The sequence below is a fragment of the Manihot esculenta genome, chromosome 12 (assembly GCF_001659605.2).
Source record: "Manihot esculenta cultivar AM560-2 chromosome 12, M.esculenta_v8, whole genome shotgun sequence".
Taxonomy (NCBI): domain Eukaryota; kingdom Viridiplantae; phylum Streptophyta; class Magnoliopsida; order Malpighiales; family Euphorbiaceae; genus Manihot; species Manihot esculenta.
Window position 1 is genome coordinate 35,799,519 of NC_035172.2, and position 18,008 is coordinate 35,817,526.

Genomic DNA, 18,008 nt, shown 5'->3' on the forward strand with positions numbered 1-18,008 from the left:
TGTTGTTTAGATTTTGGTATTTTAGCATAAATCAAATTACCATTTAATGTGATAAATTCCAAACAAAATACTATTCTTACTTTTTTAAGAAATACTATTTTGAATAATGATTTTATTGCATGTCAAATTCAATTAAAATATTTTTTCAGGATCTTCTCAAATTAAAAAGTAAAATAAGTTTTGCTTTTCACAATTTGTTTTAATTTGAAAATAATAAATTTTATTACACATATATATTTGCTTCTTTTAATCCGTTTCATATTATATTCTTTATTTTTAATATAATAATTTATTTATTAAAATTTTCATATATACTCTAAAATGTAAAATTTATTAATTTTAAAAATAAATTAATAATAAAATAAATATAAAGAGTAAATATTTTTTATTTAAATCTCTCAAATTTACTCAAATACACTTATTATCGTGTTAAATCTGTGAGTGCGAAAAGTAAATATTCTTAAAAATATATTAAGAAATATAATATAAAATTATTCTATGAACTATAATTAATAATTATTATAAAAAAAAGTTACTATAAAATTTTTAGATTTTAGTGAAATTAATTAGTTCATCCTTATTATTTTTAGAATCAATTAAAATATTCTTAAAAAATGATTGATTAGATTTCGTATTTGACTAAAATGATATAAAAGAAACGATAGACTAAAAATCAAAAAATTTTATTAAAATTTTTCAAATATTGAAAAGTGAGTTTCAAATAGAAAATAATTTTAATATGTGAAATTATAAAAATATTCAAAAAAATTAATTAAAATATAAAATTAGCTCTCTAAACGGTGGAATTTTCGTCTCAAATTTTATAACAGGCATGCGGTTCTCGTTACACTTTTAAAAATTGTGCATCTCGAAATTTTCTTTCCGAAAAGTTATCGTGGATCTCTATAGAACGTCGGCAGCAAAAATTAAGTCTGGTCCAAATCTGCCATAAAATCCAAAACTAATTACTCCATGTCAATTTTAGAGTTAAAAAAATGAAATGAAAAATATGATAATCCTACGAGAAAGATTTACAGATCAATTTTAAAGAAAGTCCACCTATCATTTGAATAAAAATATTTAAATAAAGGTTAGCATACAACTTGTAGAAAGATAATATTTGTTGTTGTCGTTCTCAATAGAGATTACAACACATTTATATATGAGAAACCGTATCTAAACAGGAAGAAAAATCAAGTCTATGATTATACAATCCTAAGATTAAGTAACTGATCTATCTATTAATATTTACTTCCTATAACTTATAAAACTCCCTCTCAAGTTGGAGCATAAATGTTAATCATGCCCAACTTGTTACATATATAATCATAGACTTGATTTTCCTTCCTATTTAGATACGGTCTCTCATGTATAAATAGGTTGTAATCTATATTGCGAACGACAACAACAAATATTATATTTCTACATGGTATCAAAGCCTTTCTCGTAGAGATTTTTTTTTTCTCTCGTCAAGTTTTAAAAATTTTTGGAAACTTAAGACTCTCTTCATTTGGGTTACCCATAAAGGGTAACATTTGGATCTCACCGTCGCTGAAGTTGCCACACCGTCCCCTTGTCAGATTTGAGGTTTGTTTGTCGTTCGGGTATTGGGTGGAGGTGTTTTTTTGGGTACTATTCATTGTTACTATTTATCGGTACTGTTCACAGTTACTGATCATCGGTACTGTTCACGGGTACTGTTCACGATACTGTTCATAGATATTGTTCACGGTCACTGTTCATCGGTAATGTTCACAAAAAGAATCAGTGCACACAAATGGCGCATATGGCAGTTGAGGCCCCTTCAGATCAGGGAATTTTAATATCTGCAGATGAGTATGCACAATTCATCCAATATCAGGCATCTCTAAAATTCTCTAATTCCTCCTCTATCACTGCAATTATCGAGTCAGGTACCTCTACTGCATGTCTTGTATCTTTATCCTCCAAATGGGTTATTGATTATGGTGCTACCGATCATATGTCAGGTAATTCTACCCTTTTGTCCAATCTCGAGTCTCATGCATCGCCTTCTTATGTTACTCTTACTGATGGTACTAAATCTTTTGTCATGCGCTCTGATACCATGTAGAAAGATAATATTTGTTGTTGTCGTTCTCAATAGAGATTACAACCTATTTATACATGAGAGACCGTATATAAACAAGAAGGAAAATGAAGTCTATGATTATATAATTTTAAGATTAAGTAACTGATCCATTTATCAATATTTACTTCCTATATTAATATATTTATTTCCTATAACTTATAACACAACTCAATGAGCATAAACATTGATTATTAATATAATTTTTATAACTATCTAATTTCTAGCCCGCAATGATCACAAATCACATAATAAAAAAAAATAAAACACAACATTTTGCGCAGGGAGAAGATTTGGAGTCACTCACATACCCACACATGCACACCATTATATCATATGTGTATATATATATATATATATTGGAGCTGACCCTACACAGTTTTCTTAATTCATGAGATATCAACTCAAGCCATTTTTCCTTAATTCTCATGTGAGGGACAACGAGCTCAACTCAAGTCGATCTCCTTCAATTTATATATCCATAAGGACCAGGCCCCAAGTAAGATTAACTCAAGCCGATATGTCCATCCAATCTATATCTACAAAATACCCATATATACACTCACTCACTCGACTCCAAATTAACTCCAAGACTATACCTACAAATAATATTATAAATTATTTATGTAATAAATAAAGTGTTCATAATAATGTAACTACATATACATGTATTCATGATGCATGGGTATGCCAAAATACTTAATAATATTAAAATTATAAAAACAATCAATATCTAACTCACAAAACATTATGACCCGTTGCCTAATGGTTCTGTTGGAAAAAATATGGCTGATTCGGATTACCTACATAAAAATACTATAAAATAATAAAAAAATAGACTATCAATAAAGAAATTACAAAAAAAAGACTTTCCAAATCTGCGCCTAAATTTCGGCAGAGTTTTCCTTATATCTAGGATTTAACCTCCTGTAAGTGGGGGTGTGTATCGGTCGGTTCGGTACCGAATCGAATTGGCCAAAACCGATTTAACCAAATTTTTTCAAATTGTAGACCGAACTGAACCAAAAAAGATAGAAAACCAAACTGAACTGAACTGAATTGATTCGGTTCGGTTCGGTTTGAAATTAGTTTTTGAGCTTTTCTCTAATTTCATTGAATTATACTATAATTTGGGCCTAATAAGAATTGATTTGAACCTAATATATTTAATTAATCATAAAATTCAATCCAGAATCAGTGTGCTACACCATGTGTCTAGAATCTGGACACCCAAAACTAGTATTAGATAGTTTCAAAAATATAAAGAAAATTAAGTTTAAAATAATTATAATTTACCACGAGTATAAGGGAGAGATGCGAGCGCCTGCCATCAGGGAGAGATGCGAGCCGCGAGCAACGGCTGTGAGAGAAAGACGCTAGCCGCGAGCAATGGCCGTGAGAGAGAGACGCGAAGGAAGGAGAGAAGAGACTCTGGCTTTGGCGAGTGGGTGGGTGGGTGGGTGGCTGTGGGACTAGCGACTAGGTGGGTGGGTGGCCTTGCTGCGGGACTGAAGAAGCAAAGGATGGAGAGAAGAGACTCTGGCTTGGGTGGGTGGGTGGGTGGGTGGCTGCGGGACTGGCGACTAGGTGGATGGGTGGCCGTGGCTGCGGGACTGAACTGAAGGACGAGAACGAAAAAGAGAGAACGATGGCTAGTGATTGGTAAGGAGTCGTCTTGCGGCCGTCAAGTGCTTCAACTGAGATTGAGGTCTGAGAGAGAGGGACGTAGGTGGCCGTATGCGAGATGGGAAATGCCTAAGTGATATAACTCTATAATAAAAGGCAGCGTTTAGGATTAAATTCGGTCGGTTCGGTTCGACTGAATTATTTTGTCTCCAAAACCGAATCGAACCGACTAATATGAAATTTTTAAAAATTAAAATCGAATCAAACCGATTTTATTTTAAAATCGGACTAAATTATTAAATCAAATCGGTTCGATCGATTATTTTGGTTCTAACCGAACAGTGCTCACCCCTACCTGCAAGACAATATAATTTATATATCTCAATAGTCTCAAAGGCTTAAGGCCCACAACATAATACTATATAACTTTTTTCGAGTATTCTAAAAAAAAAAACCACCAATAGTGAATTACAAATTTTAACTCACAATTAAAATCTTTTACGATTCTACAAATATTGAATACATTCTAAAAAATTCTACAAAATTTTTCTAAAGTACTTAATTATAATATATTGCTATAGCAAACAACCTCACTCAATTATAATCATCCTGTAATACCCGACTAGACTCCGGTATCGGAATTCCTACCGTCCGGTGGAATCTCGGATGTCGGAAGCCTCTAGTAGGGTAGAAACATGTTTTCATAAAATGTTTTAATGTATTTCATGGTTTTAAGTAAAAAGGAAATGAGTTTTTGCATGAAAATAATCTTGGAGGAAGACCCAGGTTCGGCCGCCGAACCTCAAGTTCGGCCGCCGAACATGCATGCACTTCGGGAGAGCCTTAGGCCCCCAAAGACATAAGTGAGGGAAGTCCAGGTTCGGCCGCCGAACCTCATGTTCGACCGCCGAACTTGCATGCGTTGCGGAGGTACGTTCGGCTCCCGAATGTGGCCTGGCCAGCCACCTATAAAGGGGTCCCTTAGCCGAAAACGGGCGAGTTTTTCTCCCCATTTTCGGCCAAGGTGAGCTCTCTGTCGTCCCTCACCGATCTTGAGTTTCTTCCTTCCATTCTTCATGATTTTTATGAGTTTTCACCTTCGTTTTGAAGATTTTCGAGTATAAAGCAAGTTTTGGAGCTTTGAGGTTCAAGAAGCTCAATCTCTCCCATCTCCGAGCTAGGGTCGTTCTCCTCTCGATCTTCAAGAGGTAAGGGCCGATCTTGAGCTCATTTTATGTTTTAAACAAGTTTTAAGTTGATCTTTGGGGTAGAAATGCATGTTTAGGTTTTTGGTTGGTTTAAGGGTTATGTTAAGTTTTTGAGCAATGTATGATGCTTGTGGTTGTTTGATGTGTTGTAGATGGGGTTTAGGATAGTTTGAAGCCCCTAGGAGCTGATGTATGTATCTATGTATGTTTTGAGTGAGTTGTATGCTTGATCTAAAAGGTTGGGAGGCAACTGTGCATGAGGAACCAAGTTTCTGTCCTTTGGTAGAAACCAGGTTCGGCAGCCGAAGGACTTTCGGCCGCCGAACCTGCTTGGGAGGCAAGCCTTTCGGCTGCCGAAGCCTGCCCCCGAAAGAGGACTTTCGTCTCTGGAGGGTAGTTTCGGCCGCCGAAAGTGCCGCCGAACATGCATGAGTTTCGTCTCTGTCTGGGAGTTTCGGCCACCGAAGGTGCCGCCGAACCTGCCTGACTTTCGGCTCTAGAGGGACTTTCGGCCGCCGAACCTGCCGCCGAAAGTGCCCTGTTTAACCTTCCTTTGCATGCTTTCCATGGATGTTTTGAGGTGTTTTAAGGGGTTTTTGGGGGATGTTTTAGAGTCATGTTCTAGTATGTTTGGTCCCTCATTTGAGTCCGCCTTTGTAGGTTCGGACCAGAGGAACCGAGGACCCCAGCAGTGACAGCTGCTTTAGAGTCTTGTCAGAGTCAGCCAGAGGTGAGTAGAATAAACTCTTCCGTTTTAAAATAAATGAAAAACTTTAGCATGAATCATGCATCATGAATGCCATGTGATATCCTAAGTTGCTTGCATTAGAATTCACGAATATGTTGCATTGCATATCTTGATGTTGATGTGAATGGATATTGGATGACCCATTGGTCCTCAGTATGATGAAACATGATATGATATGATATGGAAGTCCAGGTGTGGCCTGCACTACACCCCTGGCACTATGTAAGTGAAAGTCCGGGTGTGGCCTGCACTACGCCCCCGGCACAGTTGGACATGTATGTTATGAGATATGTAAGAGAAAGACCAGGTGTGGCCTGCACTACGCCCCTGGCACAGTTGGACTATGTAGAGGACCCTTGGTGTAATACCCGGCTAGAATCCGGCACCGGAATTCCTGTTGTTTGGTGGACGCCGGGGTGTTGGGATTCTATATAAGGGTAGGAGTTATGGTTTCTATGTGTTATGAGGTGTTTTATGGTTTTACAGTTCTTTAGTTTTGAGTTTTGAGTTGAAATGACCTAAGGCAGTTGAGCCAAGTTCGGCCGCCGAAAGTAAGTTCGGCCGCCGAAAGTGTTTGGCTTCCGAAGGAAAGTTCGGCCCCCGAAGGTTGCATGCGTGTGCATGTGATTGGGCAGCCGAAGCTGAGTTGGCTAGTGAGCTGAGTCATGTGTTTTGACAGATGTTGGCTTCAGATTCTTGCTATGAATTAGCCACGTCTTCTATGACTCATCTGCAAGTGTTTTGAGCAGCTCAGGCAGGAGTTTGCTCATTTACCACGTTTTGAAGGGTTTGAAGCAAAAAGTGAGGTTGAGAGAGTGTGTGCGAGTTTGAGAAGAGGTGATCCGTTTTCCCTTGGTCAGAGTGTTTAGCTATTCGGCCGCCGAACCTGCCGCCGAAAGTGTTCTGTCCAGCTTTTCTTTTGCATGTTTTGCATGAGTTTTAGAGTGAGATGAAGGGGTTTCTTGGGTAGTTTAAGAGAGGTAGTCTTACGATAGTTTGGTCCCTCATTTGAGTCTTTATGTGCTGATACAGACCAGAGGAACCAGAGAGAGCAGCAGTGAGTCCTGCTCCAGAGGTTCAGAACCTGCAGAGTCAGTCAGTCCAGTTAGCCCGAGGTGAGTGGAACTAAACTTTATTCTTTTACTTGCACAATGGAATGTTTTAGCATATCTCATGCATCATGATTCTGCCATAGGTTGATTGCATTAGTAGTCACGAATATGTTGCATTGCATTGTTATTTGATGATGTGAGTAAATGCTGAATGATCCAATAGTCACAGACAGGAAGACCAGGAGCCTTTGACTACGCCCTGGCACGTATAGCAAAGACCAGGAGCCTTTGACTACGCCCTGGCAGGTATATAGCAAAGTCCAGGAGCCTTTGACTACGCCCTGGCAATGGGGCCTTAAGCCGACCTGAATCCTAGCGCCGGTGACGGTCCATTTTGGGGTCGTTACACTTGGTGAGAAGTCCATCCTTGATGTGATATGGTTGTGATGTGATGCATTACATGATAGCATGTGTTTTAATTGTTATTATTATTATGCTCACTGGACTCTTGTAGCTCACCCCTTTTCCCTTATCCCCCAGGTTTACAGGTTGTATGTCAGGCTTGCTACGGGTCCCGGCGGCCTTAAGTCGATCTGGATCCTAGTGCCGGTAGCGGTCCGATTTTCGTATCGTTACACATCCTAATATATATATTCAATAATATATTAAGCTAAACATAAATATTATAATAAAACGATAATTTGAGTTCGGGCTTACCAATGCTAATTCTGACACTTAGATCACATTTGAGGGCATTTGAAAACGGTAGAAAAGACTAAATTGCAATCTCGGATGCCAGTAGAATTTCTCCAAAATAAAAGTATCTACATAAAGCTCATAACACCACGGATAAAAATATATTTTTATTTTATCAAAAACATGATTCTAAGGCCCGAAAAACTCACGGTCAAATTTATGGGTTTTTATAATTTTTTGGTGTCGAAAAATTATGAAATTAGTATCCATGCGAAGCTCTCAACGAGTATGAGACATTGGTAACTTTATATTTTTTATAGCATATTTGGTTTAGGAGAAATTTCAAGAAAAAATATAAAAAGACCATAAACTTTGAATGTTCGATTTGTGCAAATCGAGTGATGATGGTGGGCAAAATTGGTATTTATGTGAAGCACATGAGGAGAGGTATAAAAAAAGTCCAACTTTGTCGGAAATGGTGGTCGAAGGCAGGAGAAATCGAGAAAAAACCAATGGAAAGGAAAAGGAGAAAAAAAAAAGGAAAAAGAAAAGAAAGGAAGAAGAAAATGGGGGGCATCGGGAGTAGGAGAGAAAATGAGGTGGATTCTGTTCGATTCAATCAATTCAATTTGATCGATTCGATTTAATTATTTTAATTTTTTTAAATTTTAGTTTATTTTTATTTTATTTTTAATTTTTTTTCTTTGTTTTATAACTGAATTTTAAAAAAAATTGTAAAACTCATGGAAATCCGAAAAAATTTATAAAACATAAAAATAATTTCAAAATTTACTACATGATCTTTAAATAATTTTAAAATAAATTCTCAAATTTTTATATGATACAAATATAAAATTCTAAAAATTAAAAATATAGGAATTTTCAAGTTTCATGATAAATTTAATTTAAAATATCAAATTGTTACATTGATAATAATAAAATAAATAAATTAAAAATTCGGTATATTACCGTAGTTGTCCAATCACCTCAAGTCTTATGAGTCTTGTCTCTACCGCGCTAATCATGATACAGCCCCGATCATGGTGGACTGTGAAGACACCACTGCCCCTCTTCTTGCACCTCCCCTGGTGCATACAACCACTCTTTACCGCCATTCTCCCTGGCAATTAGCAGCTCGAAAATATCAAGATATTTTTTGAAACTAAATATTTTTTTAATTTGATTAATTTTTTTAATTAATTCACTTTTTACAGTCAATTAAAGCTAATAAGATTATATAGAACAAAGATTAAATTATTTTTATACAGCAATTCAACGCATAGTCTGATAATAAATGTATTGAGTAAATACGATAAATTTTATATTTTATTTTTTTAATTTATATTTTAAAAAATAAATAGTTCCATATAGATTACACTTACTAAATTTATAATTATTTTGTGATAAAAGCAAGATTTATATTTATTGGATTGGACACCATCAACAACTGCACTGTCCATCCTTTTTCCTCTCTTAATAAATTAAGTGATAATTATTTATTAATAGGTTGAATTATTCTTAATAAATTTATTATCAAATTCTATAATCAATTATATGATAAATTTATTACTTAATTTTAAATTTTAATTTTTTCTTATAAAATAAAAAGTTTGAAAAATTATAATTAGCTAAATTAAAGACCAATTATTAACCTGCTTATTAGGAATTTTTTAGATAATTAGATAGATAATAATAAAAATCAATTAACATTTTGATCCCTCCACCACTCCCTTTTTTATGTTAAAAAATTAATAACTATTGATTAATAAAATTATTTATCTCAAATAAAATTTTAATTTAATGAATTTATTAACAATTTAGTTATTATTCTATTATTTATTTTTATTCATTTCTTATTATTATTTTAAACTTTATTAAATTAATTAATGGGACTTAAACTTAAGTAAAAATTAATTTAAGATTTTAATTTATTTTTCAGATTTACATTTTAATAAAAAAATTATAAATATCTCAAAATTAAAAATATTAAATATTTTCATAACTCATCGATAAGAGGAGTTTGATATATCTGTATTCCATAAAAATCAGGTCTAATAAATTAATCTCAAAAGCTTCAAAATAAATAAAAACAAAACGACCCAGAACCCAACCCATCAAAAAAAAAAAAAAAAAACCCTACTCACACTATTTTCACCGATCAGAAGAAATGCATTAATAAAAAAAAATATCATCATTTCAGCTTATAATTAATTTTAAGATGCATTTATTCGTATTAACATGGTATAATAATATTATTAACTTTAGAATATTTTTAATAAAATAAAAATTTATTAATAAAAGTATAAAATTTTTATTGTTATCGACAAAAATTTTATTAACTTTAGAATACATGTATAAATCAAACGACTTGTGATAAATGAATTGGAAGCGAACTTGAAGATGTCTTAAAATTTTGGGGAAAAAAAAAAAAAAAAAGGAGAAATGATGATACGCTGCCATTCTAGACATGGTTGACCAAACAACCTTTAAGGAGATGGCGCAAGAGATAGGAATACAAGTCCAAGAAGGATCTATGATTTTTCAAGTCATAGAGATGAAGCTGCAAAGTACATGGCTTAAAAAAAATGGAAAAAGTATAAAAATATTATCAATTTAACATCTATAATTTAATTTATATCGAGATAATATTTTATAATATCATTTTATTAATAAAAAATAATAATTTTTACACGTCATTGAAAATTATTGACATATTAAATAAAATATAATTATTAATTAAAAAATAAAAATATATAAAAAAATACAATGTGATTCTACTTATTTTCAATTCAGAATTTATTGTTTAATTTATATTAATATAATGTTTCTGTTCATATTTCTAACAGCAAGCAAAAATTATTTTTGTTTATTAACGATTTAATATCACTAAATATTTTAATATAAATTAAATTATTTTAAAGTGGAAAACTGATTAAAAATATTTTTTTTAATGTCTTTAAAAAAAATTACTTGGAAAGCAAGAGAGAGAATCTTCGGGAAATGAGATACCATGTACGTCCAGATGTTTTTCATTTCAACTAGCATACGTAATGCCATACTTTTCAATCTGGTCAATTATGGTGTGTTGATACGAGGTCCTATATATTAGGACACTTCCAAAACCTTCCTTCTGCACACAGAAATTGTAACTAAAAGATTAAAGAAAGGACAGAAATATGGAGACTGTAGAAGATGTAGTGATCGTTGGTGCTGGAATAGCTGGGCTGGCCACCGCCATAGCCTTGAAGAGAGTTGGGGTTCGATCTTTGATCTTAGAGAAATCAGAAACGCTACGATCCACTGGTGCAGCCTTGACCCTCACACCAAATGCTTGGCTCGCTCTTGATGCTCTTGGCGTTTCTCATAAGCTTAAATCCCTTTATACTCCTTTCACAAGGTGTGTTCTACGTATACCCTTCTCATATAATTAGCATGCAGAATTTGTTAATTAATTACTTATAGATGCTTCACCATTGTCTTATAATTGTTAGGGGCTCTATAACCAATGTGGCTACAGGAGCTGTTCAAGAGATCAAATTCAGTGTAAAAGCTCAAGGACTCATAACAGTTCATCGCAAAGCTCTATTGGAGGCTCTAGCAGAAGAATTGCCTGCTGATTCAATTCGATTTTCTTCTAAGTTCACCTCTATTGAACAGCAAAAAATTGGTAATGTTTCCATTGCTGTGCTTCATTTGGAAGATGGTACTCCGATCAAATCTAAGGTGTGTGTATATATACCTTGACATTAACTCAATGGTACTAAAATCGAAAAAAAAAAGTTTTACATATGGAAGAGATTAACTTTTTATGGGGATACTATTGTAGGTTTTGATAGGCTGTGATGGGGTGCACTCGGTGGTGGCCAAGTGGCTAGGACTCTCTGCACCGGTTCATTCTGGTCGAACAGCAGTCCGTGGATTGGCAGTGCTTCCTCAAGGCCACGGGTTCAATCAAGAAGTCACCCAGTTTGCGGATGTTGGGAGAAGGGGTGGTTATGTTCCTCTAACTGACAAAGAGATATACTGGTTTTTAGTTTGCCCTGAAGAAGAAAACATGGCAAGGGACCCACAACTAATACAGAAAGAAGTGATTGACAAGTATGCATATAATTTTCCATCACAATACATAGAAGTAGTACGTCATGCAGATCTCTCAAATTTGACATGGGCTCCATTGATGTTGAGACTTCCATGGGATGTCATATTTGGAAACCTAAGCAAAGGAAACGTAACAGTAGCTGGTGATGCTATGCACCCAATGACACCTGATATAGCACAAGGTGGCTGTGCAGCTCTAGAAGATGCAGTTGTATTGGGCAGACACATTGGAAATTCTTTTATCAAAAATGGGGGACTGCTTGTTCCAGAGGATATGGCTAGAGCCTTAGATGGGTACGTTAAAGAAAGGAGGTGGCGAGCTGCTACGCTCATCACTGGGGCGTATATGTCAGGATGGATACAGCAAGGTGGTTTGCAATGGTGGAAGAAATTTTTTAAGTATATTTTCTATGTATTCATCTTCCCCATGCTCTCCAATGTTGCTCGTTATGACTGTGGGACACTGCCAAGCTTCTCTGCCTCTGCTGAGCTGCAACATTCATCTAATAAATCAGACTAGATGTTTTTTTTCGAGGAATTGTGAGTCTCGTTTGTATTTGAGTTGGGTTAGTGTAAAATCAATTAGGTTTTTTTTTTCAATTTTTTTTTAGTAAGTTAAATAAATGAGGTTATGTGCCTAACTGCCTATAGGTTTAGTTTACCAGTAATAAATTAAATAAATGAGGTTATATGCCTATAGGTTTAGTTTGCCAGTAATAAATATCTCCCAATTTATTCTGTTAATGAAATTATTTTAAAAGACTATGTAGATACTAGTAATAGATGTTTTATTTTTCTGGAATCAATAAAATAACTAAATTTTAACTTGTTTTATGATGTTATTTATTTTATTAATTTTCTTCAATACTTGAAAGAGATCTGCTGCCTAGAAATGTGTTTGAAGTCTAATTTAAGAATCTTTGATAATGATTGAAGTGTTTATAGGTCTATTCTACCAATCCTGCAGCTAAATTAACTACTAAATTTCCCTTAGATTTTCATAATACACAGTCTACTTCCTAACTGTTCCAAAATTAACAAATTTATTTCCTAGGATTATTTAAGACTTTACTTTCATTCTTGAATATAAAATCATGAGTTTATCATCTCACTTTAGTCCCTAGTATTTCAAGTTAGATCATATTTCAGTCTTCAAAATTAACAATTTAAAAATGAAAAATAGACTCCAAATGACATCCAGACAGAATTTAAAACAAAGCTGGAATTACATAATTACTCTTAAGACTTGAAAGTTTTGGGTATTTGAAATTCATATGAACAAGCATAAATACAAGCCTCTTTTAAGGACTAAAAATACTGGATAATATTCTTGATGACCTTATATGATATTTGAACCATGATTTGAAGCAATGATAAATCATTGCTTTTACGACCATCATTCACCTCGACCACACAGCAATGATAAATCCAACAACATTTAAATGCTTAGCGCACAGAACTAAATTAGAAAAACAAGCAGCATACCAGTAAGTAGAAAATGTTGGTACCTGAGGTTGTAAAAGCTGGAAAACACAGCAGCACAAGCCCCTTCAAGATGCAAGTGAAAATAAAGGGCATAAGGCATCCAATGCAACAGATAAATCACACAAAATAAAATGAGTGTTAATTCTCATAAGCGTTTGTTCACAAATCTGCCATGGATACTGGAGGAAGAAGAACACGCTCTGTAATTTTGGGTGCCTGTCATTGATTCCCTGGCAAAAAAATAATTGTTAATCTGAGAAATTTACCAAATCTCTCATGCCACTGGATCTTGAGTCATCAGAGCCACTGTTGCAAAGTGAGCTTATTCTAATTGCCCTGAATGTTGAACGTTGTTCCATGCTCCTCCATCGTTTGATTCCTGTGTGGTTGCAGAGATAATGAAAGCCACTGTTTCCCCTGCTGCTCACCGATATTGGATGGCATTGGAAGCTCCAGATGCCGTTCAACACAGTTCTTAGCCATTTGAGATGCCTCTGTTGTCCTCTTCTTCACCATTGAATCAACATCACATTCCAAGTCATTGTCACAGCTTCTCTTGAGATCAAATGACATTGATTCCATTTGACAACTAACAGATCGGCTAACACTTGAATCCTCCACCACCTCATTTGGCTTGTAAACCAAATAGACCCCACATCTCTTCAGGGTTGAACCAGCTGATGCTCCAAGTACTTCAAATGAAACCTCAAAGCGAGAATAACCATTCTGCTTCAAATGCAAGCCCTTAATAAAACGACTTGGAAGATAGTACAACCACATGTGATCTGACTCCAATGAAAAGAACTGTCTTGAAAACCTTATTACATTTTGACCATTGATGAAAACTTCACGTGATATGTTTGCTGTCTCTCCATCTCTTAAACTTAAAATGGCACAAAGCACTAGCGCTCTGATTTTCTCACACTTCTGTGAGGGTACTTGGAATGATAATGAATCCTTTTCGCTAAAATAGCTGAACCACTCCGGAATCTCACTTCCAGGAAGAAATATTTCAACTCTACGGTCCTGACGAAATTTCTGTGGCATGAAAATCACCAAACTATTGGTTAGAGTTAACAAATAATAGAAATGAAAGGGAAAAAAAAAAAAAGTTGACAGGGTATTTAGTTCAACTCTCGCTAACGCACCAAAAACTTTGTCAAAAGAATGTATGTACACGTGCATGTGTGCACATTTACAGACACAGTTGTGGGAAAAAGGCAAGAGGTAGATAGGGACACTTTAAGTTTGCAGAAAAGCTAACCTTGCTCAGCAATGAATTCTCCAAAAAATTTCCCTCATTTTCAGCAAGTTTATGGCAGTTGGAGAAGTCAATATCATGAAGTCTGTTCGGTCTATCCTCTTTATTACATTTAAATATTCTTTGAAATTGTGAAAACCTTTCAAGTGATCCACAATCTCTTGCTTCCACACTCTTCATATTGATTGGAAGCTCTGGAATTTCTTTGACCTTCTTACAGTTGGATAGTTTGAGGCTCCTCAAGCAATTCAGTAGGTGAATGCTTGGTGGAAGACTAATAAAATCATTACCTGAAAGATCCAAATCCCTCAACATGGAAAAGCAATGATGGTCCACTACGAAATTGATTCCCGAAAGTCTGCAGTTTCGTAGATCCAGAAATCTTAACGTAGGAAACCCTGATAAGGAATGTCCATTACAATTCAATGGAAACTCATCAAGTCTAGAGCAGCCTTCAAGAAGTAGACGCTTAAGATGTCGCAACTTATAAATGCTACTTGGAATATTGGTGAGGTTTTTGCAATATGTCACTGTCAAGACTTTAAGCCCAGTAAGATTTTCAATTGATGAAGGAAGAACTTTTATTGCTGTCCCATGTAGACAAACCTTCTCCAGCCATTTCATCTCTCCCACAATATCTGGAAATGCCTCAAGTTTTGTGCAGCCAGTAAGAAGCAGTGTTCGAAGAGATCTCAATTTAAACTTCTTAGGAAGACTTTTCAGGTTAAAGCAGAACTCGAAGCTCAAAAATTCAAGTTTATCAAGATATCCAACAGACTGATGAACCTCAACTAAATTTGAACAACCTCCAAGATTCAACCTTTCAAGATTTGGGATGAATGAGAAGTCAGGTGTCTCTATTAGGGATTCACAATCTCTCAAATCCATAAATGTCAAGTAGTTCTGTAAAAAACAGAGGAATTTTAAAATAAAAACATAAATAAATAAATATGTATCTGAGTGTGTCTCTGGATGTGTGTGAGTGTAAGAATAAAAGGGTGAACCAGTGCAGAAAATATCCCACACTTGAGGGCTATTGGAGGGTTGGCGTACACGGCCTTAGATACCCTGCTTTGCACAGAGGTGTTTCGCTTAGTGTTACAGCAAAGGTACCTTCACAGTCTATGAGAATGCTTTTATAAAAGTTCATATATAGAAATTTAAATGTATATAAAATTTAAATGTAACCTTGAATCCTTCCCCAAATTGCCTGATGCAGCTGCGATGCATGTTTAGCCCAACAAGTTTTCTTCCCCAAAGTCCAGATGGCATTGATGGCAATGGACATGAAGGCCATTCAAGCCACCTTAACTCATTAGGGAGATCCACAGGGCCACCAGTAATATGAGCATTGCGGATTAATAGTATCCGAAGTCTTTTCATTTTCACAAATGCTTCAGCACTCAACTGTATCTCTTCAGATTCAGGTAGGTCTACCAAAATGCCTTCAATATCATCTGTTCCCTAACAATCCAAAGCATGTAATCATACAAATATTAGAATTTGTCAATTATAAAGATATTTCTTTTTCTTTTTTTTGGTTGGTTGGGGTGGGGTGGGGGGGGCGTCGGGGTTTAGTAGCATCTAAACGTAGAGGAGAAATGTAGGCTGACTTACCATATTTCCTGCCAGAACCTCAATAACATCCTTGTAAGACCACAATCTGCTGCGCCGATTAGGTTTCACAGATTGCTGGCGAACAACTTCCTCGCCCATTGATTGTAGTAAAGCATGCATCTGCATCTTATTGTTTTCTATACTTATCAAGGACTTTTCGATGAGAACTTGTACCCCAATAACTGGGTTGAAATCACATGCTTCTAGAATTTTGATTACAACATCTTTGTCCATTCCTTTAAAGAAACATGCAATATCAAGGAAAATGGCTTTCTCATTATCCTCCAAGCCGTCGTAGCTTACCTTGAGGATTTCAAATATCTCTCTATTAGGACTTTGTCTCAGTTTAGCAATTTCACTTTCCCACTCAGGCACCTTTCTTCTGTACAGAAAGGAGCCCAAAACAACAAGAGCTAAGGGAAGGCCTCTAGCATAATTTAAAAAAAAATGTGCAAGCTCTGCATAATCATCTGGAGGCTGCGAATTCTTGAATGCATTCCAACTAAAAAGCACAAGAGCATCATTGGTATGTAATTCTTTAATCTTATATACTCTTTCCACTCCATGTACAACTAGCAAATGTTCATCTCTAGTTGTGATAATAATTCTACTTCCCGCACCAAAACAATTAAGTCCAAAACTTCTCAATTGAACCACATTATCCACATCATCAATAACAATAAGAACCCTTTTATTGCATAACATCTCCTCTATGCAATTGATTCCTCTAGCAAAGTTTCCCACCAATACATTTTTATCTCCTATTAACTCAATAAGTACGGTTTCTTGAAGTGCTTGCTCTGAGATTTTCCTAACATTTTCAAGAAAGCAACTCCCTTCAAATTGATTTGCAATTTTATTATAAATGGTTTTGGCAAGAGTCGTCTTGCCTATTCCACCAGTTCCCAATATCCCCACCATGCGAACATCTTTCAATCCAATGCTTAACATACAAATCACCTCTTCTACACGGGATTCTATCCCAACATTGTGTTCAGGAAGAGGTAACAATTTTCTGTTCAGTTTAACTGAGACCGTTTCAACAACGCTCTGAATAAATTTAGCTTCATCCCTGCCAATTTTGAATCATGAGAGACGTATAATGATCATAAAGCCACCAAAGCATTCTGAGCGAAGCCAAAACAATTAAGAGTACTAGTTCTAATGATAATTTGGTTCTAATTAATTATAAATAACTAAGGATGAAAACGGCAAATTATAATTTACATCTGGTGAACTGAAAAATAGTGCTTTGGGTATTCACAAGAATGCAGTTCGAGCAACACAAGATCGATAATACACTAGTTCTAATCTAATTCTATCCAAATATAACTGTAATAAAACCGATCCGATCGAGTATCCAAAACCAAAAATACGTTCACATCGACGTACAAGATATTCAATTTTAGCTGCACTATCCTGGTAAATAATAGTAGCATCACATAAATGAAATTCGAAATGAATCAGAAAAATCATCAAACACTGGAAGAGTGAAAATTATTACCCATCATCCAAGTGCCACCCAGACAATTCAGCAGCCTTAGCTAGAGCTTCTCTCCACCTTTTCACCTTCTCCTCCGAATGCCCTTCAAGTTTACCAAATGCTTGGCCAAACCTGCCAGTTTGGTGCTCTACATCCACTGGATCCACCTTGTAGAATATGGGAAAAACGACATGGCGTTTTGACTCATCTAAACGAGCAAGCATCGTCAGCAATTCATCCAAGCAATACGGAGAAGAAGCATAGTCTGGAGAGAAAACAACAATGGAAATCCTTGATCCTATGATCGCATCAACAATCGAACTAGTGATCTCTTCACCTCTCTCTATCTTCCCATCGATGAAAGTATTGATTCCTTTTCTGCACAATGCGTGATAAAGATGGCTGGTGAAGTGAGTCCGAGTTTCTTTGCCTCTGAAACTCAAGAAGACATCGTACTTCCACCGGAACTTTTTGGATGAAGAAGAATCCGCCATGGCTGGCCTCTGCAAATTTTTGAAAGGCAGAAACGTTTCACTGCCTACACGTCTTCCCAATTCGAGTCAATAAATTATCTCCTCTCACCTTCCGACCAGTTGCACTGAATATGTGGGCCCTCAAAAGAAAAGG

General features: G+C 35.4%; 1 protein-coding gene and 1 pseudogene across 1 annotated transcript; one reads left to right on the plus strand and one right to left on the minus strand.

Moving 5' to 3' along the window:
• The first annotated feature begins 10,566 nt into the window (after positions 1 to 10,566).
• Positions 10,567 to 12,369, plus strand: LOC110627814 (monooxygenase 2). The gene is made up of 3 exons (XM_021774184.2): positions 10,567 to 10,834; positions 10,929 to 11,160; positions 11,264 to 12,369. Exons 1-3 carry the CDS (start codon positions 10,614 to 10,616, stop codon positions 12,053 to 12,055), a joined length of 1,245 nt encoding a protein of 414 aa, XP_021629876.1. The 5' UTR covers positions 10,567 to 10,613; the 3' UTR covers positions 12,056 to 12,369.
• Positions 12,370 to 12,978: 609 nt separating this feature from the next.
• LOC110627813 lies at positions 12,979 to 18,008 on the minus strand (annotated as a pseudogene).

Excerpts from the sequence above, each read along its gene's own strand:
- LOC110627814 (XM_021774184.2), top strand. The coding sequence starts at position 10,614 with ATGGAGACTGTAGAAGATGTAGTGATCGTTGGTGCTGGAATAGCTGGG. Across the intron at positions 10,835-10,928 it reads CTTTATACTCCTTTCACAAG|GGGCTCTATAACCAATGTGG; the intron begins GTGTGTTCTACG and ends TATAATTGTTAG. Across the intron at positions 11,161-11,263 it reads GTACTCCGATCAAATCTAAG|GTTTTGATAGGCTGTGATGG; the intron begins GTGTGTGTATAT and ends ATACTATTGTAG.